This window comes from Ctenopharyngodon idella, chromosome 14 (genome assembly GCF_019924925.1).
Source record: "Ctenopharyngodon idella isolate HZGC_01 chromosome 14, HZGC01, whole genome shotgun sequence".
Classification (NCBI taxonomy): domain Eukaryota; kingdom Metazoa; phylum Chordata; class Actinopteri; order Cypriniformes; family Xenocyprididae; genus Ctenopharyngodon; species Ctenopharyngodon idella.
In genome coordinates this window covers 15,496,496-15,523,216 of record NC_067233.1, presented here as the reverse complement: position 1 = coordinate 15,523,216, position 26,721 = coordinate 15,496,496, and the positions used below count along the sequence as shown (strand labels likewise).

General features: G+C 36.4%; 1 protein-coding gene across 1 annotated transcript in view; it reads left to right on the top strand.

Annotated features, from left to right (window-relative positions):
• Window positions 1-26,721, top strand: part of ldb2a (LIM domain binding 2a) — a 61,881-nt gene that overhangs the window by 3,626 nt on the left and 31,534 nt on the right. Inside the window, 1 exon segment of the mRNA XM_051859733.1 lies at window positions 12,307-12,409. Coding sequence (XP_051715693.1) covers window positions 12,307-12,409 — 103 coding nt within the window.

Here is a 26,721-nt window from a genome sequence, read left to right as displayed (position 1 = left end):
ATGAATCACAAAACATTTAGTGTTTGTAGTTCACATGGTTAATTCTTTGGCAGTCTATCTTTAGTAAGGCTAATGGTTTGACCATGAGATTAGCTTTGTGTGCAAGCTAATAAAACTCATCTTTCCATTTAAAGGAAAATTATATAAAATGATAAAGTGCTATTTGTTCATACACAAAAAACAATATATTTATCTCTTAATTGACATAATATAAATGTACTTGCCAAAGAAATGGCTGAAAAGTGCAGAAATGTGTTGATTTCTAAACGGTCTCGAAACACCAAAGTTTTTGGGTGTCTTTGTATGAGGTCCCATCAGACAGCATGCACATGAGTGGGGCTAACTCAAAATTGACAAATGTGATTGGTATGCAATAAAAAAAATATCAGGGAAGTAACAAATCACTGGATTAGCTAAAATAATGTATATTTTATATTTTATGTATATTAATGTAAAATATGATTTGCTCTTTTTTTTTTTATTTGACTTTAAAGTTGAAAGTGGGCTTAAAGGGTACATGGGCTTAATGGGTACACTTACCCTACTTCATGACAAAATCGAAACGTATTCATGACCATTAAAAAAGTGTTCTATATAGTATAACAATGGGTAATGAATGCCATGTTGTCACTGTCACATGACCTACCAGCGCCAGTTGCATCGCTTCATTGCCATTCACAAATCCTGTCCCGTGGCCTCATGAGATAGTAAAATATCCATCAGATGCAGGACTAGTAAGCCATCCATCCAGGTACTTTTCTTGAAAGCGATTATTTTTTACCCTTCAAGGTATGTTTGTTGATATTGGGAGTAGCTTGCATAATGTGAAATATTCAACCAGTTAACAGTAGGTTGTAGCCCGTTAAGGAGTCTAATGTTGAAAATTCGCAAACTCGCTTGACATTAAAGTAGTTTGCATTAGTTACAGATACTGATTTGTCTATGGAAATGTCCAACTTCACATGCAAAACTAACTTGGTCAAGTGCATTTTCTTTTGATGTAAAGGCTTAAACCTTTGGATGTTTCCTCTAAAAACTGTTGGAACATTTAAGCAATTACATTTAACATAATTTTTAACTCTGAAAAAAGTGTAAACTTAAAAAATGTCAATAAATGAATAGTACTTCTTAAAAATATAAAGTACAGTTGCATGACTCATATAAGTAGTCTACTAAAAAAAACTTTATTTTACATGGAGTGTGTCGCCACTTGGCGCAGTGTTGAGATCACATACAGTAATCAGCCGGATACTACAAAAGACTGTGGGTGCTTCTCATTTCTTATTTGTGCATCCTCGTTTCCTTTCCTTGCTTCCTTTCCTCGCGTCTCAGCTCCACCCCCCGTAGGATGTGAGGGGGGGATGCAAGGAAAGGAAACGAGGACGGAGGAATCGAAAGAAATGTTATTTGTATATTGGAATGTATTTGCATCACTTCAAAGCGTCATCAGCTGCGCTCGATGGATCTGTCCTTATGTTGTTAAAGTTTGGTTATTTAAAAAATTAATAATAAATAATAATAACGCAAGATGCCCTGTTGAAATATGTGAGATGTAAAGTTTATTTAAACTGCAAAAGTAAAGCATACATTTAAATTATTGTTGACAGATGTATACGTGCGTCAGGTTTCTCGATGAGAAAGACTTCCGCAAAGGATACACCGGTGTATCCTCGCTCATAGCTCCTCAGGAAGCTTTCTCACTCCTCGTTCCTCGGTGCAATTAGAGAATTGAGATGTCCTTCAAGATGGCTGAGCTCCATCTGTTTCCGGGTCATAGGATGGAGGACGGAGGAGCGAAGAAACGAGGAGGGATATTGAGAAGCACCCTGTGTATATACCAAGATGATTCTCTTGTATTGAATGTGAGAAAGTGCAATGCGTAATGTGGCAGAATTAGTCCTGCCCTCTAAATAAAAGAGCCAATAGCCAATTGGTAAATTCATTGCATCACTGTAGCTGCCGTTAGAAGCTTTAGAAGTTGATGTCAGATTTTGTTGCTGATTTAAAATACATTGTTTAAATGTGAGTTTGGCAAGCAGTTGAGTATTTTGTGTTTCCCCATTCAAGTAGATAGGAGTTCTTGCTTGAGTTCTTTTCTGTAACTGGACAGTTTCGGACAGTTTGTTACACTAAACCGGTTAAACTGATTTACCAGTTTGTTTACATAATCACCCAATGACATAATGTATATGCAATTCTGTTATTAAAGAACCCAATAATGATGTTAAATGCATATGTTTAAATGTCTAAATCATATAAAGTGAATAAACTCTATAATCAACTCACCTTTTTACATAAGCCATGAGAAACCAAAAAAAAAAAACTTAAATTTCACCCCCTCATTCAAGTCCACTGCTTGGTTCATGCATACTCATATCAGCAGCTCAACAGTTCTTTCCGGACATGTCCGAGTCCGAACTGTTTTCTCAGTTCAGTGTACTGGTGACTCGAGAACTGTTGTAACTATTTACCGACTCTTGACTCGAGAGAACTGCTATCAGAGCACTGCTATTGACTCAGGAACTACTGCCATCGGAATTCCAATACTTGTTATACTTTATGCTTTTCAGCAAAAGACATCAGATACACACAGCCTCGGCAGACACTCCTTAGCATGTCAAATATGTCCGAAAGACTGTTCTCAGTTCAGAGTATTCTTGGACTAACTGGAGTGCTGATTGAGATGGCAAAAAAAGCATCATAGGGTCATATTCTCCTGGATTTTGGCTCATTTTGAGTCAGAGTGACTGTCAGGCACATCCAAAAGTGAGTTTTGATTGAGTAACGTGTAGACCTGTGCCCACTCAAGCCGCGAACTGTTTCAGTTCACTAATAAGAAGCAGTTCAAAAGAATGATTTGTTTGCGAACTGGACATCACTATTGCAAATATGGCTGTAGAGTGAACTGACTTTTCTTGAAATGGACTTTGATACTTAGATACACTTTATCTTAGTTACCATGCTTTTTTGGACACTTTCACTTGCAAAATAAATTAATCATGACTGACTGAACTGAACATTTATACAATAGCATGCTTTTGCATTATGCTGCATCCACGCCGTTAGGTTGATTTTGACTGCTGTATCAGCCTGTGCAGCATAAACAAAAATGACCGAGTGCTCTTTTAATAGAAGCCATATAGAGTTTTGTACTCTTGCAAACATGCATTTAAACGTGTTTGCCTTGAGGCATGCATGCTGAAAGAGCATCAAACATGCTTGCTGCCATTTAAAAGGTTTGCTGGATAACCTGCCACATAAGCATATGCAAACAAGCATGCTGGTTAACATTCAGAGGAGGAGTTTCGTCGACCTCACCTGGTATAAGCTCATTAGCATAATGCTTCTTAAAATTTGCAAGCTCTGAGAGAGTGAGAAAAAGAAGGAGAGGTCACCAGGAAGACAACAAATGAAAGGCTAGCTTTATTAATATGTCTAATGGTTTTGGAATGGGATGCATTTATGCAAAGGAGCAGTGCGAGTTCACAGCGGCGTTCCGTTTTGATCTGAGGGCGATCGATAATGCATTTCACTGTGGAGAAACTCAGTCTCAAAGTCCTCGAGGTAAACCAATCATCGCAGATCTTCCGCAGTCCCATAAGACCTTAAAATGGCATCAAATGGCAAATCAGTCTAACCATGTCCATCATCATTTATATTACATGCTGCTTAATTGATTTTGTAGAAAGCAGGTGATGGACAATGATTGTGTTTTAAGAGCACATGAAAAGTCTAGCATCAATTGACGTGACCAAATTGACAAGTTTTGTTAAGCAGTCAGCCATATAGGAGTGAGATCTATCATATTATGTTTAGACTAATAATACTCATGTATTATCTGCATTTTTGTTTTAGTAGTAGCAGTGGACTTTAAGTCCTAGAAAGTCTTTAAGTCTTTAAACTTTATTTTGCACTCACTATGGGAAGAATATAATGTACAACCCCTCTTATCAATTGGCTGCATTATGCAAAAACAGGTTATGGGGTCCTGGCTGATATGACATTACATTGAAAACAAAACAGAAGTAAAAAATGGATTCTCTGGAACAATAAGGTGGCGTTCAAACTGGCAGGATACTAGGACAATAGTCCCACCTTTTTCCTGCGGCTTTCCCAAAGTTCCTTCCAGGCTACACTGTTGCGCTGATAACAGATAAAGAGGGATCGCCCATTTTTACCAACTTCCTGTTTTTAGACTTTTTCTGTACAGATCATATTTTTGATTCCTTTTGTCCAGCCCTGAGTGATGATGTTTTTGAGGAGCCTCAAATGTGTTATCATTGATAAAACATTAGGTTTTCTGCTGTCAACGTTCTGCATGTGTTGGTTTTTTACTGCACGTCGTCAATATTCGGACAGCTTGTGAACCTTCATGCATCTTTACCTATTAGCACAAAATTAGCTGAAAATGCTTTAATGTTGTGTTAACTAGCACACACATGCATTTAGAAATATGTACACTACCATTGAAAAGACTTTTTAATGTTTTTGAGTCCAAGCCTGCATTTGTTTGATTATAAAATAGCTATTTCATAGACGTAGAAATACATGTTCTGTGCAATGTTGGCACAGTTCTGGAGTTGTTTTAAGTGGTCCAGCGCTGTGTGTCATATGAGGACTTTCTGAAGGGCATTAGTTCACTTGCCCTTGCCTTATTGCATTTGCATAATTCAGATCATATGCTCTTAACCTTATACTCAAATATTGTCGACATTCAGTTGTTCTTAAAACAACAGCAGAACAAGGACAAGCAAGCAAGAACAGCTTGCTAAAAAATACCCATAAACATTGTTTATGCTGTCTTTGTTTACTAAAATGAGGTATCATGAATTGATGCATGAATTGTTTACGTGTTTACTGCCATTTATACTGCAGGTTTTGGCTTGTTTATGTCGTTAGTATTCCCTGAGATCTGTCGGCGGCTGTCACTGATATGTAGGTGGAAGAAGTTCAACAGCAGTTGTACAAACCCTGCGCGTGATTGCCCACACACAGCTCTGTTCAGCTCATCAAAGACCTTGTGTACATTTCATGAGTCCTGAAAGGTGAGTCTAAATGGAGTCTGCCTGGCTGAGGACTTTTTAAATGTCAGTTAGCAGATGTGGATATACAAGGACAATTTACGCCAATTCCTACGTCGTGTGAACGATTAGGTTGCCTTCAGCACAGTACTATTCAAAACAGAGATGTTGATACTTCTCGTAATACTATTAATGCTAGAATACACTGCCTCTAAATAAAATCAGAATTTCCAAACATTCTAAAACAGTCTGTTGGATTTAGGTGGTTAGGAAACACAACTGTCTTGTTCAAACCTTCACAACAACACATTAAACACACTTATCCAGCACAATGGTGGAAGCTGGTGTGTGCCAAGCTCTAAACTTACATTTAGATGATGGCAACTTGGTTATTATTGTAAACGAAAACTATTACAAGGAAAATATGTTCATAATATAAAACTAAAATAAAAATGTTAACATTTAGAAATTGTGCTCTACAATGCTAACAAAAACTATACAGAACTACAGGAAAATTACTAGTTTTTCTATTTTTATTTAAAGCTGCAGTCCATAACTTTTTTTGGTTAAAAATTATCCAAAATCAATTTTTGAGCAAGTACATAACCATATAAAAACTATCTCCTTACCTTAGCCTGATTCATAACGGTAAGCTTGTAATAATGTTTTAGAATTCGGGTGGTACTGGTGGGTTTCTGTGGGAAATTCGAGCAAGCAGCCGTTCGTCTTTGCATCACTACATCACGTCTGTTCACATAAAGAAGGAGTCCCAGCTATGGCATGTGAAGGATGCTACAGGCGGCGGATCATTTATAGCATTTTCTCACAGCAGCTGCAATAATTAAACTTATCATTTTGATGCGGATTATAATCCAGAAAGGTCCAAATGACAATCATCAGTGACAACTGGAGATTCACCCGTAGTCAAAAGCAAAAGACTTCGGACTGTGGAGTGGCTACAGAAATTGAAATCTACAGGTAACGCTAATACACACTAAATACACATAGTCACGCAATGCTGATATTGTTAACATTAACAATTTGAGAACAAAGTATAACAATAATAATAATTTGCACGGTTTGACATGATCCGAGCTCAGCGATCATTAGATTTAATCACCATTGGCAGCGCGATGCTTTTTTCTCAGTTGGTCAGAACAAAAGTGGCAGATTTTTGCTTGTTCAGATGACATTTTCTGGTGAAAATTCTTATTTTGGTCATACTTCAAGACTACAATCTGTTTTTTCCGAAGTACAGTATCCACAGTGATGTGGTGACTGACAGCAAACATTAGATTCATCTGCACTGAGGTGCCATGCCGATGCACAACCCACGTAAAGATGATAATTCCCCAAATAACTGCAATTGCAGGTTTCAAACAGAGATGACAACAAAGAGGCAACATTTACAGACTGCAGCTTTAATTAATATCCTAAGCCTGTTGAATTACAGTCTATTTCTGATGCCTAGTTAGATAGGAAGAAGGTGTCTGATCGTCATCTACTGTAAAACAAACAACCACAATTAGGTTTTTATACATCGCTAGTAGCGGGTAAAACAGTGACACCACAATAATAAACCAGCATGCAAGAAAACACAAATAATAGTGCAACTGTATGAGTGAAAGAAAATAAAAGAAATTAGAATCTCACTTTATTTGATGCAAACAGCATCAAACAAAAGTTGTAAAGATTAAGCTTGCAAGTTTTAGCAAATCTAGCAACTATTTTATCCAAATGGCTTACATTGCATTTGTTTGAATTTGTGTTTGTTTTTATAATTTATAATTTGCATTTGTTTTTCTGTTATAATTTGAATTAAATAAATATGTGCAGCATTAAAACTGAAATTGAAGTATTTTTTAAAAAATGTCAATTAAAACAACGAAAATAAAAACTATAGTGAAATTGTTGAAACATTTTTTACCTTGACCCTGAAATTTTGGACTTTTTTTTGGTCCCTATGAGGAAAACAGCTTATAAATCATACTAAATTATGTATTTTTTTTTTTTGTACAATGTACAAATGGAGAACATTTTCATAATGTCTGTGGAAAGTCCCCATAAAACATGAAAACCCAACATGTCTGTGTGTAAAAAGTCTATATCAGTTTGTTGGTGTGTGTGCAGTGTGTGTTGTAAAAAGCAGCTGCTATTGTTATTTACCAAGGATATGGGACGTTGTTGTCTCTCTAAGCTCTTGGATCTACCATAAATCCGAGCTGCTTGGCCCCTGCGGAGCGGTGACTGGGTCGAGAGCCACCATTGGCACATTGATGAATCCCTTTAGACATTCCAATCAATACGGCTTTATCTTCAGGCAGCCCGTGCAGACGCCCATGTTAGTTCACCTGAGGTCCTGAAGGACTGATCGGTGCGCTGTACATCAAAGCTCACTATCAGCTATAGCACGCTAGACAGCTACAATCAGCACTGAAGGCAGGAACCTCTCATTTTCTATGTCAGCTACAGATTACTGATCTATAGCTGACTCTCTCCCTTGGCTGCAGTGTTATATGTCATCTTTATCAAACATGATCTATGTCTCTGAAATGCAGCATCTTTGGTTTATTTCATCAGTCAGTCAAGAGCAAAAAAAAAAAAAAAAAAATTGTGCAACAGGGGTGCAAAGATATCACTATAAATGCAAATCACATCGCTAGGGAACTACTGTACAGTATAAGAAATGATCTTATTTAACTGTTAAAAAACCAGTCCTTTCCAACTTTGGCACATCACATACCTGTACGCAAGTTTACGGATACTGTTTGCAAGGGCTGCTGAGGCATTAAATAGGGTTAATTAGTGCAAATGGGCGATCAGATTTCCTATCGATTGTGACAATGCAGATTGCCTTCCAGATAAATGAAATCCTATAACTCTGAGTCCTGCTGCAGATACTGATAATGCTGTTAGCGGCCATTAATGCTCTTCCGTAATTAGCTTATATCAGAGTAATTAAAACAATGACAGTGTAAAGTAATTATGTTACATGCTAACTCAATATTTCATCCATGTTATCTCAACCTATATGCTCAACATCTTGGTTTCTCAGTATAATGGAGGACCCTTTCACCATTTTTGAACATGCAAGTCATTGTCTTCAATATGTTCTAAAGTGATTTCATGGTATGTATTTGCTGATTGTAATTTACAAGGGCTAAAATAGGGATAAAATATTAATTTTATTTATTATGCATTTTATGCCCCTTTAAACACTTTAAAAAGCTGCAATAAAAATACAAATAAATAAAAAATATACAAATAAAAGTTTTTTATATATTATTAGTGACATTGAAAATCAGTTTCTTAAAATCTAATGCATGTGATCACCCGTTTGCAGTTATACAATTTAAAATAACTGTTTTCTGTTGTAATATATTTTAAAATGTAATTTATTCCTGTGATGGCAAAGCTGAATTTTCTTCAGCGTCACATGATTCTTCAGAAATCATTGTAATATGCTGATTTGGTACTCAAGAAACATTTCTTATTATTATCAATGATGAAAATAGTTGTGTTGATTACTATATTTGTAGAAACTGATACATTAATTCAGGATTCTTTGATGAATAGAAAGTTCAAAAGAACAGCATTTAGTAAAATCTTTTGAAACAATGTGAAGATACTGTCACATTTGATCAAGTAAATTTCTCCTTTTCTTTAAAAAAAAAATCTTACTGACCAAAAATTTTTGAACAGTAGTATATATAGTAACCTTAAAAAACCCACTAGTGTTTGTTATGGTCCAGTCTAAAAAGCCTACTTAAACTACTACTTCATCAGTTATTCACTAAGACCTAACCAGAGGTCAAAGGTCATCGGTGCTGAAGAGGTCATTGGTGACTGTACAGCACTGATGGATCCCTCTGCGGGCCATTGACCCCAGCATCAGGAAGATGTTGGAGTTGAGGAGATCAATGAACACTCAAAGAGAGCAGTCAACACCTGCTGATACAAACACTGTTTGATAAGCTCAGCTCAAGAGTACCCATCAATGAGCTGCAAAGAGATATTGAACTGTAAGAGAGCTCAGAGAGTGGTGGGATATCAATCAAAACTACATTGTAATGCGATATGGCTGAAAAGGAGATGAGACTGACCAAAGATACAGGCCAACAAGGTCTGTTTTTCAGACCTAAAAGGGAGAGAAAGAGAAAAAGAGACTGAGGCTCTTGTAGGGCTGAGTTGACAATAAGGATTAGTCGATTTTAATCAAATTTTATTTTGACCAATATCAATACATAAATCCCAAGATTGACATGCTGTTTTCAGTTAATGCATGAACAAAACTAAACTAAACTTTTGTAGCATTCATCCCATCTAATAATCACAATAAGCTTTGTGCTGTTACATTTTATATAAAACAAATTCTCAGCTTTCAAATTCTGTCAATTTTACCATAAAATTCAAATAATAAAGCTTTAATGTGGCATGACAAATCGCTGTAGCTTCTCAGTTCAAGCGGCATGTGAACAGATCACCTCTTCCTCATTACTACTAGTTATATCACAAAATACACATGAATGAACATCAGAAGGTATGTTGAAAAAGATAATACAACTTCCTGAAATGTATATTAGCTCTTATGTAATCCTTGAATCTGTGTTTCACCTGCAGAGAGATGTCAATAAAACAGCTTGTAAACAATATGTCACATACAGTAATGTTACGTTTACCTCAGAAAAGCCCATCACCATAGTTTTAGTTAGCTTGAAAAAAAAAAAAAAACTCTTGAGGGGAAAATTTTAATAAATATATCGATTAGATTACATATTCATTATATTAACATGTTAGTGATGTCACATTTATTGTATGTTTGAATAAATCTGTCATAAAAAGCTTTAAGTTAAAGTTATGACAGTTTTAATTGCAACAATGAATTGGAAAAGAACCATAAAAAAAGTTTATATAAAGACTGCCTTATGTGCAATTTAAATGTTAGTATACAACATAACATTTGATTGTTATTATATCTAAAAAGAAAAATTGAATTTGAACTTATTAATTTTAACCTTTAATATTATAGTAATGTACCAAATGACAGGGTTCCCTGTATAGTTTGCAACATAGTTTGAATCAGAATCTAACTGATTCATGAAATCTGTTAATACCCAGCCCTAGTGATTAGAGAAAAGGAAGGTTGTTTTAACCTCAAAGATTTGCCAATTCACAAGAGGCCAATATGGGGGAAAAGGGTAAAAATTAAGAAGGCAGGATTATCTGATGAAGTCATGCATCCTGCTAAATGTGACTACAGGTTTATTCACACACATCCACTCATACACAAGTGCAAAGCAAGGAAAAGAGTGTTAGCCAAACCAATGTGTGTGTCATGGGTGATAGCTCTGTGCTAATAACCAGCTGTGTTGGACAACATCAGCCTCCTGCCTTATTGAATGGAAAAACAATCAAAGGTGTCAAAACTGATCATTCACTTACAGGGACTAAGACGGCAGGTTGTAATAGGGCACTGACTCACTCCCAAAACACAGAGCAGGCAAGACCGCTTCCTCCGCGCTGGAAAACAGCGCTTCTCGAATACAAGACTCAGGAGTAAAGGTCCCCAGGGTCGGCCACTATGCAGTGTGACGCTGCCTGAAGTCGACAGCCCTAATTGTAAACATCTGAGAGGGCTTGTGATCTGTCACCAGGCAACATCGGCTAGATGGCAACGTTGGCCTAAACGACGTCTGTTAGAATCAGAGCTCTGTCAATCACAGGACGCCGTGGAGTCTAATTTTACATACGCTGAGGATGTTCGCAGCTAACGTGCCCATCTGATGGAGTGGGCTTAATTTAATTCAAGTGAATTAGTAAATCTTTCCATTAGCAGTGAATTTGGAGTTTCTAGGTGCCCTGAATGTACATTATTTATAATGAATTTGTTGTTATTGTCGACTTTTAATAACAGCGCACCGGTGCCCTCTGCACAACCAGTTTTTAATTAAGGAAAAATCTTGCTATTATAAGCTCTAACCTCATGTAATTTGAATGCTAGATGGTCGCAAAATGAGCTTTTAAAGTGGTCATGAACTGCATTTTTTTTATTATTATTTTATAATGTTCTCTGAGGTCCACTTATAATGTTTCTATGATTTGTAGATCATAAAACATCCTAATTTAGATGTAATAGACTATTTTCCATCCTGTTTTGATCTTCTCGTTTGAACACTCAGTTTTGATGGTCATGCCTCATTCAAGACTAAAAAGTAAACACCCACTGACTGGGTAACAGTTTTTGCATATTAAAATAATTTTCAATTTAGTCTTTCATCACACTATGACATAATAATGTGACAAAATCAGAAACAAGTTTTCTGAGCTTGGTTTCAATAAAAGCTGTTTTTGGACTAACAAGGAAGTTTTGAGCTCTGGAACTTACAGGATATTTTTATTGTGCAATGACCACTTGTCAAAAGATAAGGGAAATTTGATTTCTCAATTCATGACCCCTTTAAGAGAAAGGAGGGAAACATCAGGGAAGGTAGGTTCCTCTAAACTGATGCTCTCGTGGTCGCACAAAAGCAAGCGCCTGTGTTTATTACTTATTAATTATAATTCAAAATTAAAAACAGAAACATGTCCGTCTATGATTACATTAATGTTGAACTAAACAAATTATATTTATTAAAAAAAAAAGAAAACATATAAAGTAGTGACCAAAAGTGATGTCCAGCCTAGGAAAATTGACATCTTCACCCCTTTATTCAAATAGTATTAAAAATTTGTTAAATTTTGTAAGCATATTGTGTATTTTTGCTGGGAATCAATTTTTTTTATTTGTAACAATGCAGTGAAACATGGCAAATTTTGTGGACATAATTTTTCATGCAAAGAAATTATGTGCAAAAACGAGAGAACCAATGAAATGTTAATAATTATGTTGTAGTCAGTGTATGTTTCTTCCTGAGCTTATTGTTTTTCTATGCATTTTTTTTTTTTTTTTGCATAGTAAAATAAAACCTGTAGCTGTAGTTTTTTGCCAAATCATTTTATAAAATAAATACCTTAACCAAGTTTAGTGTTTTGTACCTCCTTCATATTTAAAATATTTTTAAAAATATAAAACATTTTCCTCATATTTTTGTGGTTTTATTTAAAAAATCTTACTGACCCCAAACTTTTGAATGGTAATGTGTACAAAATCCAAAAACGAGTGGAGCTATACACAAAATATTCCATTTTTCCTCTCACGTTCTACTCCTTTTAAAAAGACTTAGACAAAGACTGACAAACCATATAATTAACTCCTATTAATTAACCGTGACTCCTTCTTCCCCAGGAGAGTGATAGTCTGTGGTGGGATGCGTTTGCTACAGAGTTCTTTGAAGAGGATGCTACATTGACCCTCTCCTTCTGCTTGGAGGATGGACCAAAAAGATACAGTAAGACTTAAGCCTTTATCTTGTGCCATGTTGCTTGTCTGCAATTATACTTGTACTAGTGCCAGTTAAAAAGCAAGTTTGAGAGTACATGATTGTGATATTGTGTCTATGGAGTCTGAAAATGAAGATACCGGTTTTACAAAAATCTGTAGAGAACTTTGATTCGACTAAACCCGCCAGTTCCAGATCTTATTGACTTTTATTGGTCTTCCTGGAAACAAGTTTTCAGAAACTGCCCCTAAATGTCATATAAAAACAACACTGCTGTTAATCACCTTCCATGTCATTTCGAGAACTATTCTAACAATAAGAAAGTTATTGTTTGCAGTGAGCTCCCTAATGTAGTTTTGGCTGCATTTGCTAAAGCTCTGCTAGCCTGTCCTTTTTTTCCTCTTCTGCACACTTTCCCTATCTGTCTTTTTCTCTGATGATTTGAGCTGTGTTGTCTGTCCTTATTGAGTTCTCTGCTTTTGGTTAGTCATGCAGAACACTGCCTGTTGCAAAGAACGAGTGAGTCAAACATTGACTGAAGCCCCCTCCCTTCCCAGGGGTCTTTGTAGTGCTGATAGATTCAGAAATATATACTTTTATTATGCAAAATGAATATGCCATTCGACTGTAGGCAGTGTTACAATAGCTGCAGCTTTATCCTATTTTCAAGACATGGCAGTTTATTTTTCTTCATTTTGTGCAGTTTGAATAGTTTTAATTGAACAAAGATGTAAAATTCAAACACTAAAAGTGTTTAATTAGTCATTTAAGATGACTTTTCCCCAGCAAACAGCCAATGTAGTTTCAAAGGGTTTTTTGTATGTTAGTTCTACATTGCAGAAAGGAATGTTTTGTAATCCACACATATAGCGTTTAAAAGTGGAAAGACCAAAATCTTGCATGGACTCCAGAGGCCCGTAGGGAACCAATCCCCCATATCGATTGAAGGGGGAGTTCAGTCCGTCTCTTGTGACAGCTCATCTTTAGTCTTCAGAAATGACTCCTCTTAGTTTCAGGCGCAAACATACCCTCACTCTATCACTGTCACACACACACACACACACACACACATACGCAAGCACTGCATACTACGTTTGCTTTGGCCCTTTATAAATTTCTCGATCCTCACTCCACCATGAATCATTACAGATTTTCTGCTTCGGTATAGTCTCACATATGTATGCTTGTTTATCCTTGCTTGTCTTTGACATGTTTACAGTAATCACTGTTCAGGATTTATTGAGTAATTCATTCTTCTGCTTTACATTTCAAGACATCAGATCAAACATAATCTAATCCACTTTTTGTTCACCATGTCCTGATTTAATGTATTTAACTGTTTATGAATTATTTATTCAAAATAAGGTCATCTCGCACACAACCCGTTTTTTATTTTTAATGCACTCCCTGGAACACTTGATTCTGTGGTCAGATGTTTTCTATTAAGTCCACTAACCTGTGTAATTGATTTGTTGTCCCAGGTAACCTTAGCGGAAACTTTAAGATAATCAACAAGTAAACTAATAAAATAATTTAATCTTAAATCAACATGTACAGTTATTTATTTATTTGGTAAGTAGATGGAAAAAAACAGGATAATGTACAGTCAGCAGCCAGTCATTATTTCAAACAAGCCTTAAATAAGTAATAAGGACTCTGATTGTACATATGTTTTGTTCTTCTAACCTTAGGTCTAAATTTGATGTTATACTGTATTAATTTATATATTATGTTATTAAAATAAATATGAACAATCTCAAGAAAACCAAATGCAAGATATAACCATATCTTTACTGAAAAATGACGAAGACCTCCAAACATTTTGGGCACAGCATGAGCTTCTTCAGTTCAGAATGCATACATGGTGGGACCTAGTTTATTAATCTATTTTCTTTTACTTCTCCATTTTACTGTGGAGTTTTTCACTCATTATTTATTTTTCTAAATGTTATAGTTCCTCTGATGCCCTTTCACATTACATGTTAACAGATGTTTTAAATAAAGAAAGGCCCCTAATGGTTGTTAAACCTTAAATGGGGATAATTGAATAAATTAAATTAAAGGCTTAAAATGATGGTTATAGAAATTCTGCATTATAAAACCCTCAGCAGATTCCTTCTATACTGAGAAATCTCCTCAAACCATCTCTAAACATTTAAAAATATCCCTTACAAGCAGAAAAACAAGGCATTGATGTTTAAGATGCAAGGACTTTGCACTTATATTCACAAACATGTACAATGTAAGATGTGGGCGTTATTTCACCGCAGTACCATTGTGTATGGATGGATAATGGATAGATTATTGAAATGCATTAGTTTAAATGGCCTCACTTTCTCTGACTCTTTCTGTTTCCCTCAATCTCATTCTGCAGGACTGAAGCTTAGGTCTGTCTTTTTATTCTAGTTCACTCTCATTTCTTGTCTATTCTGCTTTAAAAGTGATAAAAGATTTGTTTCTCTGTATTTTTTAACATTATTATATGTTTATATCTTTTAATAAAAATAATTTAATGAAAAAAAGAATAAAATAATTTGTAAATAACACATCTATAACATATTTTACCCAATATTACTATTTTTATGCACATTAGAATGTGTCATTAGCTTAGTGACAGTAGTTCACATCAAACTCCACTGAAATCAATAGTGGGTCAAGTCCCCTGTGTGCTTCACGCAAGAGTGTGGAGCGTGGAGCTGCTGCCTATGTAGTCCGTTCCAAATCAGTCATTTATGCGTTTCCATTTCAGGTTGGATTTGAAAGCAGCTGCCTATGCTATAGTATGTATTCTACAGACAGCAACTCGCTTGGCTTTGAAATAGGACTTATGTGACTTCATTTGAAATATACCACCATATACATAACCTGAAGATGGGAACCTTTCAAATGAACATTTTAGCTCATTGAGCTGCAGAACCTAAACCTGAATGAAAGACCATTATTGATACTATAACCTATTTCTTTTTTTCTTTTCTTTTTTTTAGCTGATTCCTGAAATACTGTGAAGTACTTTAGTTCAGTTTTTTTCTTCACATCTCTCCTCATGGACATTATTAGCAGGGGAATAATTAATATCTGATCTGAAACACTGTTCTTGTTTTGGGTTGAGGCAAGGCGAGGCGAATTTCAAAGCGTGATGCAATGCCCCTGCAACTATGACACCCTAGAAAACTTCCACTACTGAACTGCAACACTTCATCAGACAAAAACAAACAAACCAAAGATGAATTTATTAGCAGATTTGGATGAAGACAGCTAGAATCTTCTTTGCTTTTGGTTGCCATTGCTTTAGAATGACATCTGCATCAATGATTCAGTGTCAATTCAAGTCAAAAAGCTGAGGATATTAGACTCATTAATTAGGTTTGAATTAAACATATTACAAGCCCCAGTAAAGTTTCACAGATAAATCTCGAAGAAGATCACATTTACCGACCCAAGAAGCCGTTTTGGAGAGCTGAAATGCGATTTGTCTGTGCAGTTGCACAGACGTGAACCAATCAGGCTTCAGGATTCGGAGAAAAAGTTTTCCCCTCATAAGCGAACTGACACAATGTGAGTGAACCATATCGAAAGGGAACCTAAGTATATCGATGCTTAACCAGTGATGCCCGATTTGTGAATGCAACTCTTTTGAGTCAGTTCCTTTAAATGTATTGGTCAAGTAGGTTAGTGATTCAGTCTAAATGATTCAAACTCACTCACGGACTGAATCGTTTGGAGTGGTTTCTCACTTGGTTAAACCATAACATATGGAAGCTTGTTTCTGCCACTGAATAAAAAATAAAAAAGGTAATTGCAACTTTTTATCTCACAATTCTGACTTTTTTCTTGCGATTGCGAGTTTACATCTCGCAATTCTGACTTCTTCTCTTTCAGAATTGCGTGATATAAACTCACAGTTGCGAGTTATAAAGTCAGAATTGTGTGACATAAACTTGCAATTGCGAGTTATAAAGTCATAATTGCATGTTATTAAGTCGCAATTGCATGTTATGAAGTCAGATTTGCGAGATATAAACTCATAGTTCTGACTTTTTTCTCGGAATGGGGAGTTTATTAAGTCAGAATTGTGAGACTTGCAATTCTAAGAAAGTCTTTTTTTCCTTTAGAATTTAGAATCCTTTAGAATCCTTTAGAATCCTTTATAACTCACAGTTGTGAGTTTATATCTCGCAATTGTGAGTTTATAACTCGCAATTCTGATTTTATTTCTCGCAATTGTGAGTTTATAACATGCAATTGTGACTTTATAACTCGCAATTCTGACTTTATTTCTCTCAGTTGTGAGTTTATATCTCACAAACTCGCAATTGTGAGAAAAAAACAGTCAGATTTGTGATATAAAAAGTCAGAATTACCTTTTTTAATTTTTTATTTAGTGGCAGAAACAAGCTTCCATAGAAACATGATACTTTGCAAGAAAGAGAACAAAAAGGCCGCTGGATTAAGTGAATACAGTTTTGAATTTGCAAATGTATCCGATCATATGCCACTGAAGAAGACGGTCTTTATAATGAACAAATGCATGAGAAACTTGTGAACGATTCTGTACTACAGGTAAAACATTTTCCATCAAACAGTATCAAAACACCAGCAGTGCACAATGTACAGTGTAAATTTTATGGTATACGGTAAGATTTATGTTGTGTATTAATGTACCATGGTGCATCTGGTAACCTCACTGTACCGTTATGGTACGCTGTTTTTAACTAGTGCTGTCATTGAGTGTTTTGATGATGGTTTGTAGCCCAAAGGTATGTTACACAATAGGAGTAATGAAACAAATGTTAAAAAAAAATGTGAGTTTGTTGAAATTTTGCTAATGTGACCACACTTCTACTAAGAGCAGGTTGTACAGAATGAGATAGGAGCCGTTCCCACAGTACCCATTCTTTCATTCTTTCAAAAACATGGAACTGAATGCATTTTTAAAATTTGAATAAACAGCGAGATGCAACCATGAAAGATGTCAGTCTGCATGTGTACATAGACGTCCTTTTATGAACACTGATGAGTCAGACAGACAAACTTGATTGCAAAATGGATTGATATGGACTGTAGGGCAGTGATAGGCTTATGTTTAATGATATGGAAATAACAAGCAACATACTGGCTTTTAAAGTGACTTATAATGTCTTTCGCTGCCAGAAAAAGGTTTTTGAATTATCTTCATTTGGGGGCTTTTATCAGCAATATTGATTCTTTTTGTTTATGATTATTAAAATGCTATTAATTTATTTATTAGCATATCATTACTGTCGGGCAGAAACCTTGTGTCTCCATATTTCGTCATTTTTATTTTTTGCCATAAATCATTACTGTTGGTCACCATCCGACAGCGAGGATATGATTCATTTGATGAAACATTTTCAATTAATTGCCAGTCCTATAGATTACATAAACCTTTCACACTTTTTGAATCTATTGTTTAAGATGACTTGTGAAGGAAAACGCAGCAAAGAGAGACAGAGCGAGCTGTGATTGACAGTGTGGGGGGTTGAGCAGGCTCAGCTGCAGTCCGGCGCTGGCAAAGACACAGGTCTCCGATGACTGACAGCCCAAGTTTCAAAACAACCTCGAGATGGTCTCTGTGTGTTTTTATATGAGCGCTCTCGTATGCTGTATCTTCGGGTCTGGATTAGTACCGTTAAGATTACAGAGATGTTAAATGCATCTGTGCTCTGGATGAAAACGTGTGTGTGTGTGTGTGTGTGTGTCTAATGGTATTGTTTCCCAACATATGTGTGGGCAGCAGGAAAAGAAAACAGCTGTGTGATAGGATGGGTGTTTCTCTGCTCTTCCTGCTGTCTCTCTTCCCAACTCCTTATTCAATAACAAAACAATATCGACTGTACTGTCTGTGTTAATTCACCTCCGGATCAGCATCAGACTTGTGCGTGAGTACGCGAGAGTATGTGTCAGCGTGTGCCTGAGCCATGCAAGATACGCACATGTGCATCCTGCTCTAACCTCATATTAATACAGATACAGAAAGTGTGTGTTCCTGAAAATTGGTTGATCATGCCGTCAGGTAAGAGGTTGAGCGTTTACCGTGTCATTATATACCCTCTGAAATGAGCAGGGCACTGTTTTTGTTACTATGTGTGTGTTTTTTACCCAGGAATGGGGGCAGAAATGCGGTCACACTGTACAGTAGATTCTGTAAATACAGAGTCATGAAAAAATTAGGAGTTATGAGGAGCCTGGTGCACTTTTGAGCCCAGAACCTTCCAGAAAGTCAACATGGCCCATGCATAATGAACGCGAGATGCTCTCTTCTTATACACTCAGAGACCGTATGGAAGGGACACACAAGCTTTGGCAAGTTGTTTGTAGTTGTACACACAACTCTCAGAGACATAGCTAGCTATATTGATAATGCATGCATTTGGTTGGGCTCTTTTATAATGGACTAATGTAAAACTAATGGATGGAGGATATATATGTGTGTGTCATCAGGATATTAAATGTTTATGTAGCTCTGTTTCCCCTCCTCACCGCTGTTATGTGCCGAATGCTGACTGAGGTCAACCCCCAGCATCTTGTTTTCTCCCTCTTTTTGTGTTTTCTGCTGATGTCCCCAAAGTCCTGTTGCCCCATTTGACTGAAAACATATCTCTACTCATGCCAGTCTTAAGCGAGGGATGTTGTTGATGTTCTAATCAGACTTCTTCACTAATTTAACTAACTAATGTCAGCAGCCATAGACACTACAGATATTAAGATATAGAGGTTCCCTTTCGAGGGAAGATTGATGCCAAGTCATTGCATTGACACAGCGTCTCGTTCCCATTCTCAGGAAACCGGGTTATATACATAAACCTGAGACATTAAAAAAAATAATAATAATAAATTATAATAAATACAGTAAAACATTAATAAAGTGAAATATTATTGCAATTTAAAATAACTATTTTCTTTTAAAATTTTAATTTATTCCTCTTATGCAAAGCTGAATTTTCAACAGCTGTTACTTAAATCTTGTGTCATGATCCTTCAGAAATCATTCTAATATGTTGATTTGGTGCTGAAGAAACGTTTCCGAACAGAATTTATTTGAAATAGAAATCTTTTGTAACATTATAAATGTATTCCCTATCACCTTTGATCAAATGAATGCATCATTGCTGAATAAAAGTATTAATTTCTTTTAAAATAAATCTTACTGACCACAAGTTTTTGAACAGTAGTGTATATTAATTTCACATATGATCAATTATTTGGTGCTTAAAATTAATTAAAAGCTAGTAAAATAAGCATTAATGGGGTACTAAAGGAACCAGATTTGTTACATTTCTTAAGCCTTTATCTTTGTCCTTTTTTGACCCTCTTTCCATCCTACCCTCATTTTCTATCGATCTCATCTTCATCCATCCATTCCATCTCCTATTCTACCTGATGTGAGGCATTGTTCCGGTAGGCCCGGCGTCAGGTGCATGCAGCAGTAAAGACAGAGGTTATTTAAACAAACCCAGCAGGGAAACTTCCCTCCCACTTCATAATTCACTCAAGAGGAATGGGAGGGTGGCGTTGGATTGATCGTGGCACAAAGGGAGGAATTACCTCTTGGAACAAGACTTCCCACGTCCTCTTTATCAGCGGCGGAGACAAGGCCATATCTACCAGCATCATCCTGAGCCCAGCAGAGGGCTAAGAGAGGCTTAAATGCTGACAGCGACACAGATACAGGCTTCAAGAGTCCTGTGGTGTGACAGAAGTTATGGAGATGTTTCTGACACATGGAATACTTGATGAAGAGATTGTCTTAGATCACATTGTGCCCATATCTTCAAAGTAAATGCTCCTGTTGGAACCAAAAAGATGGGGTTTTACAGTATGACACTGTATGAGACTTTTTTATGTTCCACAATATACTTTGACTTCTCTGCAATAAGTTCTCTAGAGTCTACTGTATGTACTGGTGTGTTGAAGAACCCAAAACCTTTTTTTTTTCATCTGTAATACACGAAAAAAGATATTTAGGCGAATGTTAAATCTGTTTTTGTCCATGCTAGAAAAGTCAGTGGGGTCCAGTTTTGTTTTGGACCACATTGACCTCCACAAATGGACAGAAACTGTTAAATTGTTGCCTTTTATGTTTCATGTTTACAAATGTAAAACGCCACAACGTTGCTGTAGTTATTGCAATAATTTAGGGAATAATTCCATCATTTATCATATTTGATACAGGCTTAAAAGGTAAAATATGAGTATTAAATATGATCAAGGTCAAGGTCAAATTTAAAGGGGACCTATAATGCCCCTTTTACAATATGTAATACAAGTCTCTGGTGTCCCCAGAATGTGTCTGTGAAGTTTCAGCTCAAAATACCCTACAGATCATTTATTATAGCTTGTCAAATTTGGCCCTATTTGGGTGTGAGCAAAAACAAGCCATTTTTGTGTGTGTCCCTTTAAATGCAAATGAGCTGCTGCTCCCGGCCCCCTTTCCAGAAGAGGGCGAAGCTTTAACAGCTCACGCTTCTATTGCTCAACAACAACAAAGCTGGAGAATCTCACGCAGCCAAAATGACGATCGTCAGTAGCGGTGTTCAGCCTTACACTGTTCAAACCGGAGTCGGACACTGATGGAGAGATCAGGAAAAAGTTACAACCAAGAATGCACCTGGACATTTCTGAATGGTTAGTAGATAAATTTATGTAGTTGCTGTGGAGTTGATTCAACTCATTGACTAGCATGTGCCGTCATGTTAATCTTTTGTGCAAATCCAGCATTGAATCGGCTCTCATTTGTCAAGCAATCCAGCGTAAAATGACGGCATGGGAACAACACTCTACTACAACAACTCTTCCTCTTCTCTAAAGCAGCCCAACATGGCCTCACCCCCTTTGTTGCTTGTTCTCGGGGGCGGGTTTATGTAAATTTTGGGGTTTGTGATGTCACCAACCCGGGAAGAAGCTCGTTGTAGTCCCTACCATCTCAGCTGTTTGTTGTAGTCCTTAAAAAGCGATTTCTGTAAAAGAAAATATTTCCCTTTGCATTGGACTTTGAGCATCGTAACTTTGCAGATGTTGTTTATGCTCAAACAGCAACATTACACACTAACTAAAGTTAAAAAAGTGAAATTATAATAATCAGGGACCCCTTTAAATTATTTAGCACCCTAAAAACAGTATAAATGCTGACCAAACTGCTGCATAACATAGTATAGAACATCATCCTGCAAAAAATAAATAAATAAATAAAAAGAAAGAAAAAAAAATATATACAAAATAAATACAATTATAATAAGGAAAGACCTAATAAACATTATACAAAGCAACACCGTACAGTGAAATAAAACCTAAGAAAATACTAATATAACCAAGTTATGAATAAGCCTGAGAGAAAAGATACGTTTTAAGAGATGATTTAAATCCGCAGCCAGATTATTTTGATAGCGGCTGGTTCTGAAATAGATCTGTCTGGAGAGCGCAGTTCATGGTTGCATAGCAACGACAGATGCCACGGGTGCGCAAGCGCTTTGGAAAGGAAAGTGGCGCGGCCGCGCTTTCCATGCGTTTTTAGACGCGACTTGTTAACGACCCCTAATATTATATTCTTTGCAAACAGCGACAACATCGTTGCAGATAAGACACACCGGCTTTACATTCACAAAACCAGGTAGGATGAACGCATAGTTGTCTTTCCATTCTTCTTTGTATGCCCTATTTTCGCTGTCAACTTTCCTCTTTGGAATCTTTGATAGTGCCATTTTCTCTCACCACCTACCTTAAATGTTAACATGACTCTGCACACGACGTAATAGCGTACCTCCGGCACGCAAACAATTAAAAAAATAGAGTTTAGTACGTGAGGAGTGTAAAAGTAGGCTACGTCGAATAATTATTACAATAAATTAGGCTCCATTGTGTAACAAGCTAATTAAAATGATACTCATTTATTATTCACAATATGGAAATAAAACAGTTCGTTCAGAGCATGACTCAAACATGCCATTATTGGGCTTATTCAAGTCCTCATTTTTTTTTTTTTTTATCCATTCCGCATCTCCCACATATGTATGTTTTAGCAAGGCGGTCTATGTTGCAAGTTTGTGAATGAAGATACTTGCAAGGTTATGTGTCACTACTCTGCTTTATTAATTTATCCAGTGTAAAACCCGGACACCGCCACACAAATGTGGCTTTTTGTTAATGACTACAGGATTTAACAGCTCAATACCAGTTACAAAATACACTGTAACAGTCTGTCACAGGAAATTCTAGTTGCATTTTTCATCAATTAGCCTAATTTCTTAAATTATCCTTTGACTATGTTCTGGCCTGCCATCTAGTGGCGAATTTTTTTTTTTTTTTTGGCCCGATGCCAAACTTAATTGCCGACCCCTGGTGTAGGGGAACATCTGATAGAGAAAGGTAAGGTATTCCAAAGCCTTGGTGCACGTCTTGAAAAAGTCCTGTCGCCTTTGGTTTTTAATCACGATTTTGGAACAGTTAGCAGCGAAATGGAGGCTCAAAAGATCTGGTCTTTAAGTAGGAGCAAGTCCAAGCAAGACTTTAAATAAATAAACTAAAATCTTAAAATTGATTCTGAATTGCACTAGCAGCCGATGATGAAGATCTATTTTTTGTCCTGGTCAAAAACCGAACTGCAGCATTCTGTACCAGTTGTAAACTGAAAAGTGAGAACTGTTTAATTCTGGCATATAATGTGTTACAGTAATCAAGCCTTAGAGATTAATTTGTGAATAACAGTCATCAGGCTTTTAAGGAACGCTTATTTGTTTATCTCTCAATCATGTTTTGCATTGCATTATATGTTGTGCCCCCCACAAAAAAAACTACATAAAACTAAGTATTTAGTAAACTAACCATCATCCTTCTAAAATATATTATTGTGAGATATAGAGTAACAATATTTTATATGCATTTTATGTAAGTAGTCTGCTATACTTTTACAAATATCTCATTGATTTACATTACAAGCTATTAGAATATCTCATTACTTTTTGGCCATATAAATATCAGCAACTGCGCCAAATTGCATTTTATCAAAGTTTGGACATCTGAATAAAATTGAGGTGTTTTCTTTTTTCTTTTTTCTCCTTGAGTATGAGCACTATAAATGTCTGAAGGTTCAATAAACTGTTCCATTTAAAAAAAAATTGATTTTTTTCTGATTATTTCATATGTCAAGCTTTACATGGGTAAATGTGTTTTTCACTTCCAAAACTTTGCACTATATACTGTATTGCAATACTGAAAGTGAGACTCCAGCTGTCTCTTGTTGAATCACTGTTTTCATGTTGATGGAGGATAGACATTTCAAAAAATCAAATCTGGAAGATGATGGGAAGTCATACTGGTTGATACGGTTGTAGTGGCATCCATCTGGGAGCCCTCGAGGAAGTATGTGCCCCATGAGCATGCAGTGTAGCTGGGGGAGAGAGTGGGACAAGCCAACCTCTCCTGAATTATGGATGGAGGGGAAGGGGGAGGTGTGGATCAGGACTCATGGGAAAAGCACAGCACACATTCAGACACACATACACAGAGGCAGTGGTGTGAGGCCAAGCGTGTTGTGAGGGCGGTTGTGGGTGAGTGGAGCTGTTCGCCTGTGTCTCGTTTTGGCGCGGATGTCTTCGGGGATTACTGCTGGAGAGGGGAGAACTCGGAATCTATCAGACAACCTCCCTCTCTCACTCTCTACCCATCCTCCACATCAATGAGACCGAGATGTGATGAGTCAGAATATTCTCTGTGGTGTATCATAATCACAGCGCAGTTCTTTTTTTTTTATCTGCTGGATCTGTTTTCTAATCAAGTCACCGTAGCACAGATCATTTGTGACACTGACCTCAAAAATAACACAAACCCACATTGAGATATGACCAAGAGTTTTTTAGGAGTAGTTCATGTAAAATTTTAAATTAGGTCAACATTTACTCATTCTCTTGCATGCCAAACCTATATTCTGTTATGTTTTCAGAGGAACACAAAAAGAGAATTTTTAAAGAATTGTTATGTAGTTCTTGTTATATGTCAGTTCATAGTGATCATATTGAGTCTGTCAAGCTCCAAAAATAAAAAAAATAAAAAAGCAATAAGCCTAATAAAAGTATCATAAAAGTTGTTGATATGACTGGCACAAAAAAGACTCACCAGCAGGAAGACCAACCTAATTTAGGGTTTGGGTGCCCAGGCACTCCAGACAGATATTTTGAGCATAACCATATGCTCGTTCGCCCTATCGACCATGTAGATGTCATCATTTCATGTTTTCTCTAAAAAAAAAAAAAAATTTCCCCCACAATATTTTTTATTCTCTGAGATCAATGCACTTTGACGAAAGTTTGAGAGATGGGGAGAAAGGAAGGAAGAGAGAGAAAGAGGGATTGAATTAAAGTTTTATGAAAGATGAATATTTCATATTCTGGGCAGTGAATTCCACACTAGTGCCGTGTGTGTGTGTGTGTGTGTGTGTGTGTGTGTGTGTGTGTGTGTGTGTGTGTGTGTTCATGTGTTCATTTAGGTGCATCTTTAACCATTTTCTCACTTATTTCCTTGCCTTTCTATCATCAAGGTGATGGACTTATATTGGCAAATATACAATCAATTGCTTAACAGTGTTTTATCAGTAATAATATAAGTTTGGGGTCAGTAATTTTTTTTTAAAAATCATTTTGAAAAAAGTCAATTGCTTACCAAGGCTGCATTTATTTGAACAAAAATACAGTAAAAAATGCAAATGTAAAATGTAATTAAATGTAATGTATTCCTGTGATGGCAAAGCTGAATTTTCAGTATCATTATTCAGTCTTCAGTGTCACATGATCCTTCAAAATATTTCTGATATCCGGATTCCGGATTTGGTGCTCAACAAACATTTCTTATTAATATCAATGTTGAAAACTGCTTAAAATGTTTTTTAGAAAGTGTTTTTCCAGGATTCTTTGATAAATAAAAAGTTCAAAATAGCAGCATTTATTTGAATTTTTTTCTTTTTAACATTATAAAAGTCTTTACTGTCACTTTTTAATGCACTTTAAAGCAATTCAATGCAAAAGTTTTATTTTCTGAACTTAACTGTGTGTGTGTGTGTGTGTGTGTGTGTGTGTGTGTGTGTGTGTGTGTGTGTGTGTACAGTATATATCATTTAAGTAAATGAAAACAGTGGCATGTAGAATTTTGTTTAAGAATTGCTTTAGAGTTTGGGTGCTGAGTTAAGTTATAGTAGAAAGACTGGTATTAGTGTTGTTTTTTTTGTTTTGTTTTTAATTTTAGTAACTATTTTTGACATCCCTAGAACATTTCGAATTGCATATTGCAAACAGCAGAATTATTTCAAACAGAGGTTAACAGTTGCTTGAACTTAAACTAGCAAATGATCAGCTAGATAGAAAAGCACTACACAATCTTTTGACAAATCATTCTCTCTGGTATATATTATAATTCCAGTTTCACCTTGCCCAGTTATCCTCTGAGAGGGGCAGACAGCATATTTTCACATCTCTATTTGAATCGATACCTAATCGTTACCTATTCATAATTCACACTTTCATTCTAACTGTTGTCCCACCAGAGAGGGTAAAACACGGAGTCATGGGAGCTGCCTTTGCATTTTAGGCTGGGAATATGTGTATGTGTGTGAGAGAGAGAAAAAGAAAGAGAGAGAATGTAAGTGTGGGTTGTGTTTTGGAATGGAGCGATTGTCCCCAGAGAGATAATTACTGACAAGGAAGGGCAGGGCGAGAGCTGTTCTTCTCTCTCTTTTTTTTAATCCTTTTTTTAAAACCACATTCTTTTTGGAACCCTGACTGTGAGCATCTCGTGCCAAATAAAATCTTGGATGCTTCTCACAGTCAGTCAATATTGAAGTCGAATAAGTAAAACCGCCGTTGTGGTGTTTGATAAGTTCACTGTTGCGCCGAGCTTTGACACCCTTTCTTCATTTTTACTCGCTTACACGTTTGTTGCTACAACCTCGTAAGTTCTTACGGCACGCTTTATAAATAACAAGTTATTTGTAATAGTGGAAGTAAAGTTTAGCTCGCTCAGCAGGCAAGATTGTGCACTTTTTGGCCTGCTGTTTGGAAAGTCACAGTGTGACCTAAAAAAACTGGGTGCAATATTCCCTTCCCATAATGCTGAAGCACAATTAATGATGCTGCTGTTGCAGTTCTTTTCAGCATTTTCTCAGTTCTAAAAATATTCACCTGTTTTTTAATGGGATCTCACCTGGGAAAAGCCAGCCAGCCAGCCACTGGAGGTCCGTTCCAAAACCTACTGAGCTGCCTCGCTGTCTACTTTTTGAGGCAGCAGACTTCTATGGCAGCATCCTAAATTAAATGAAA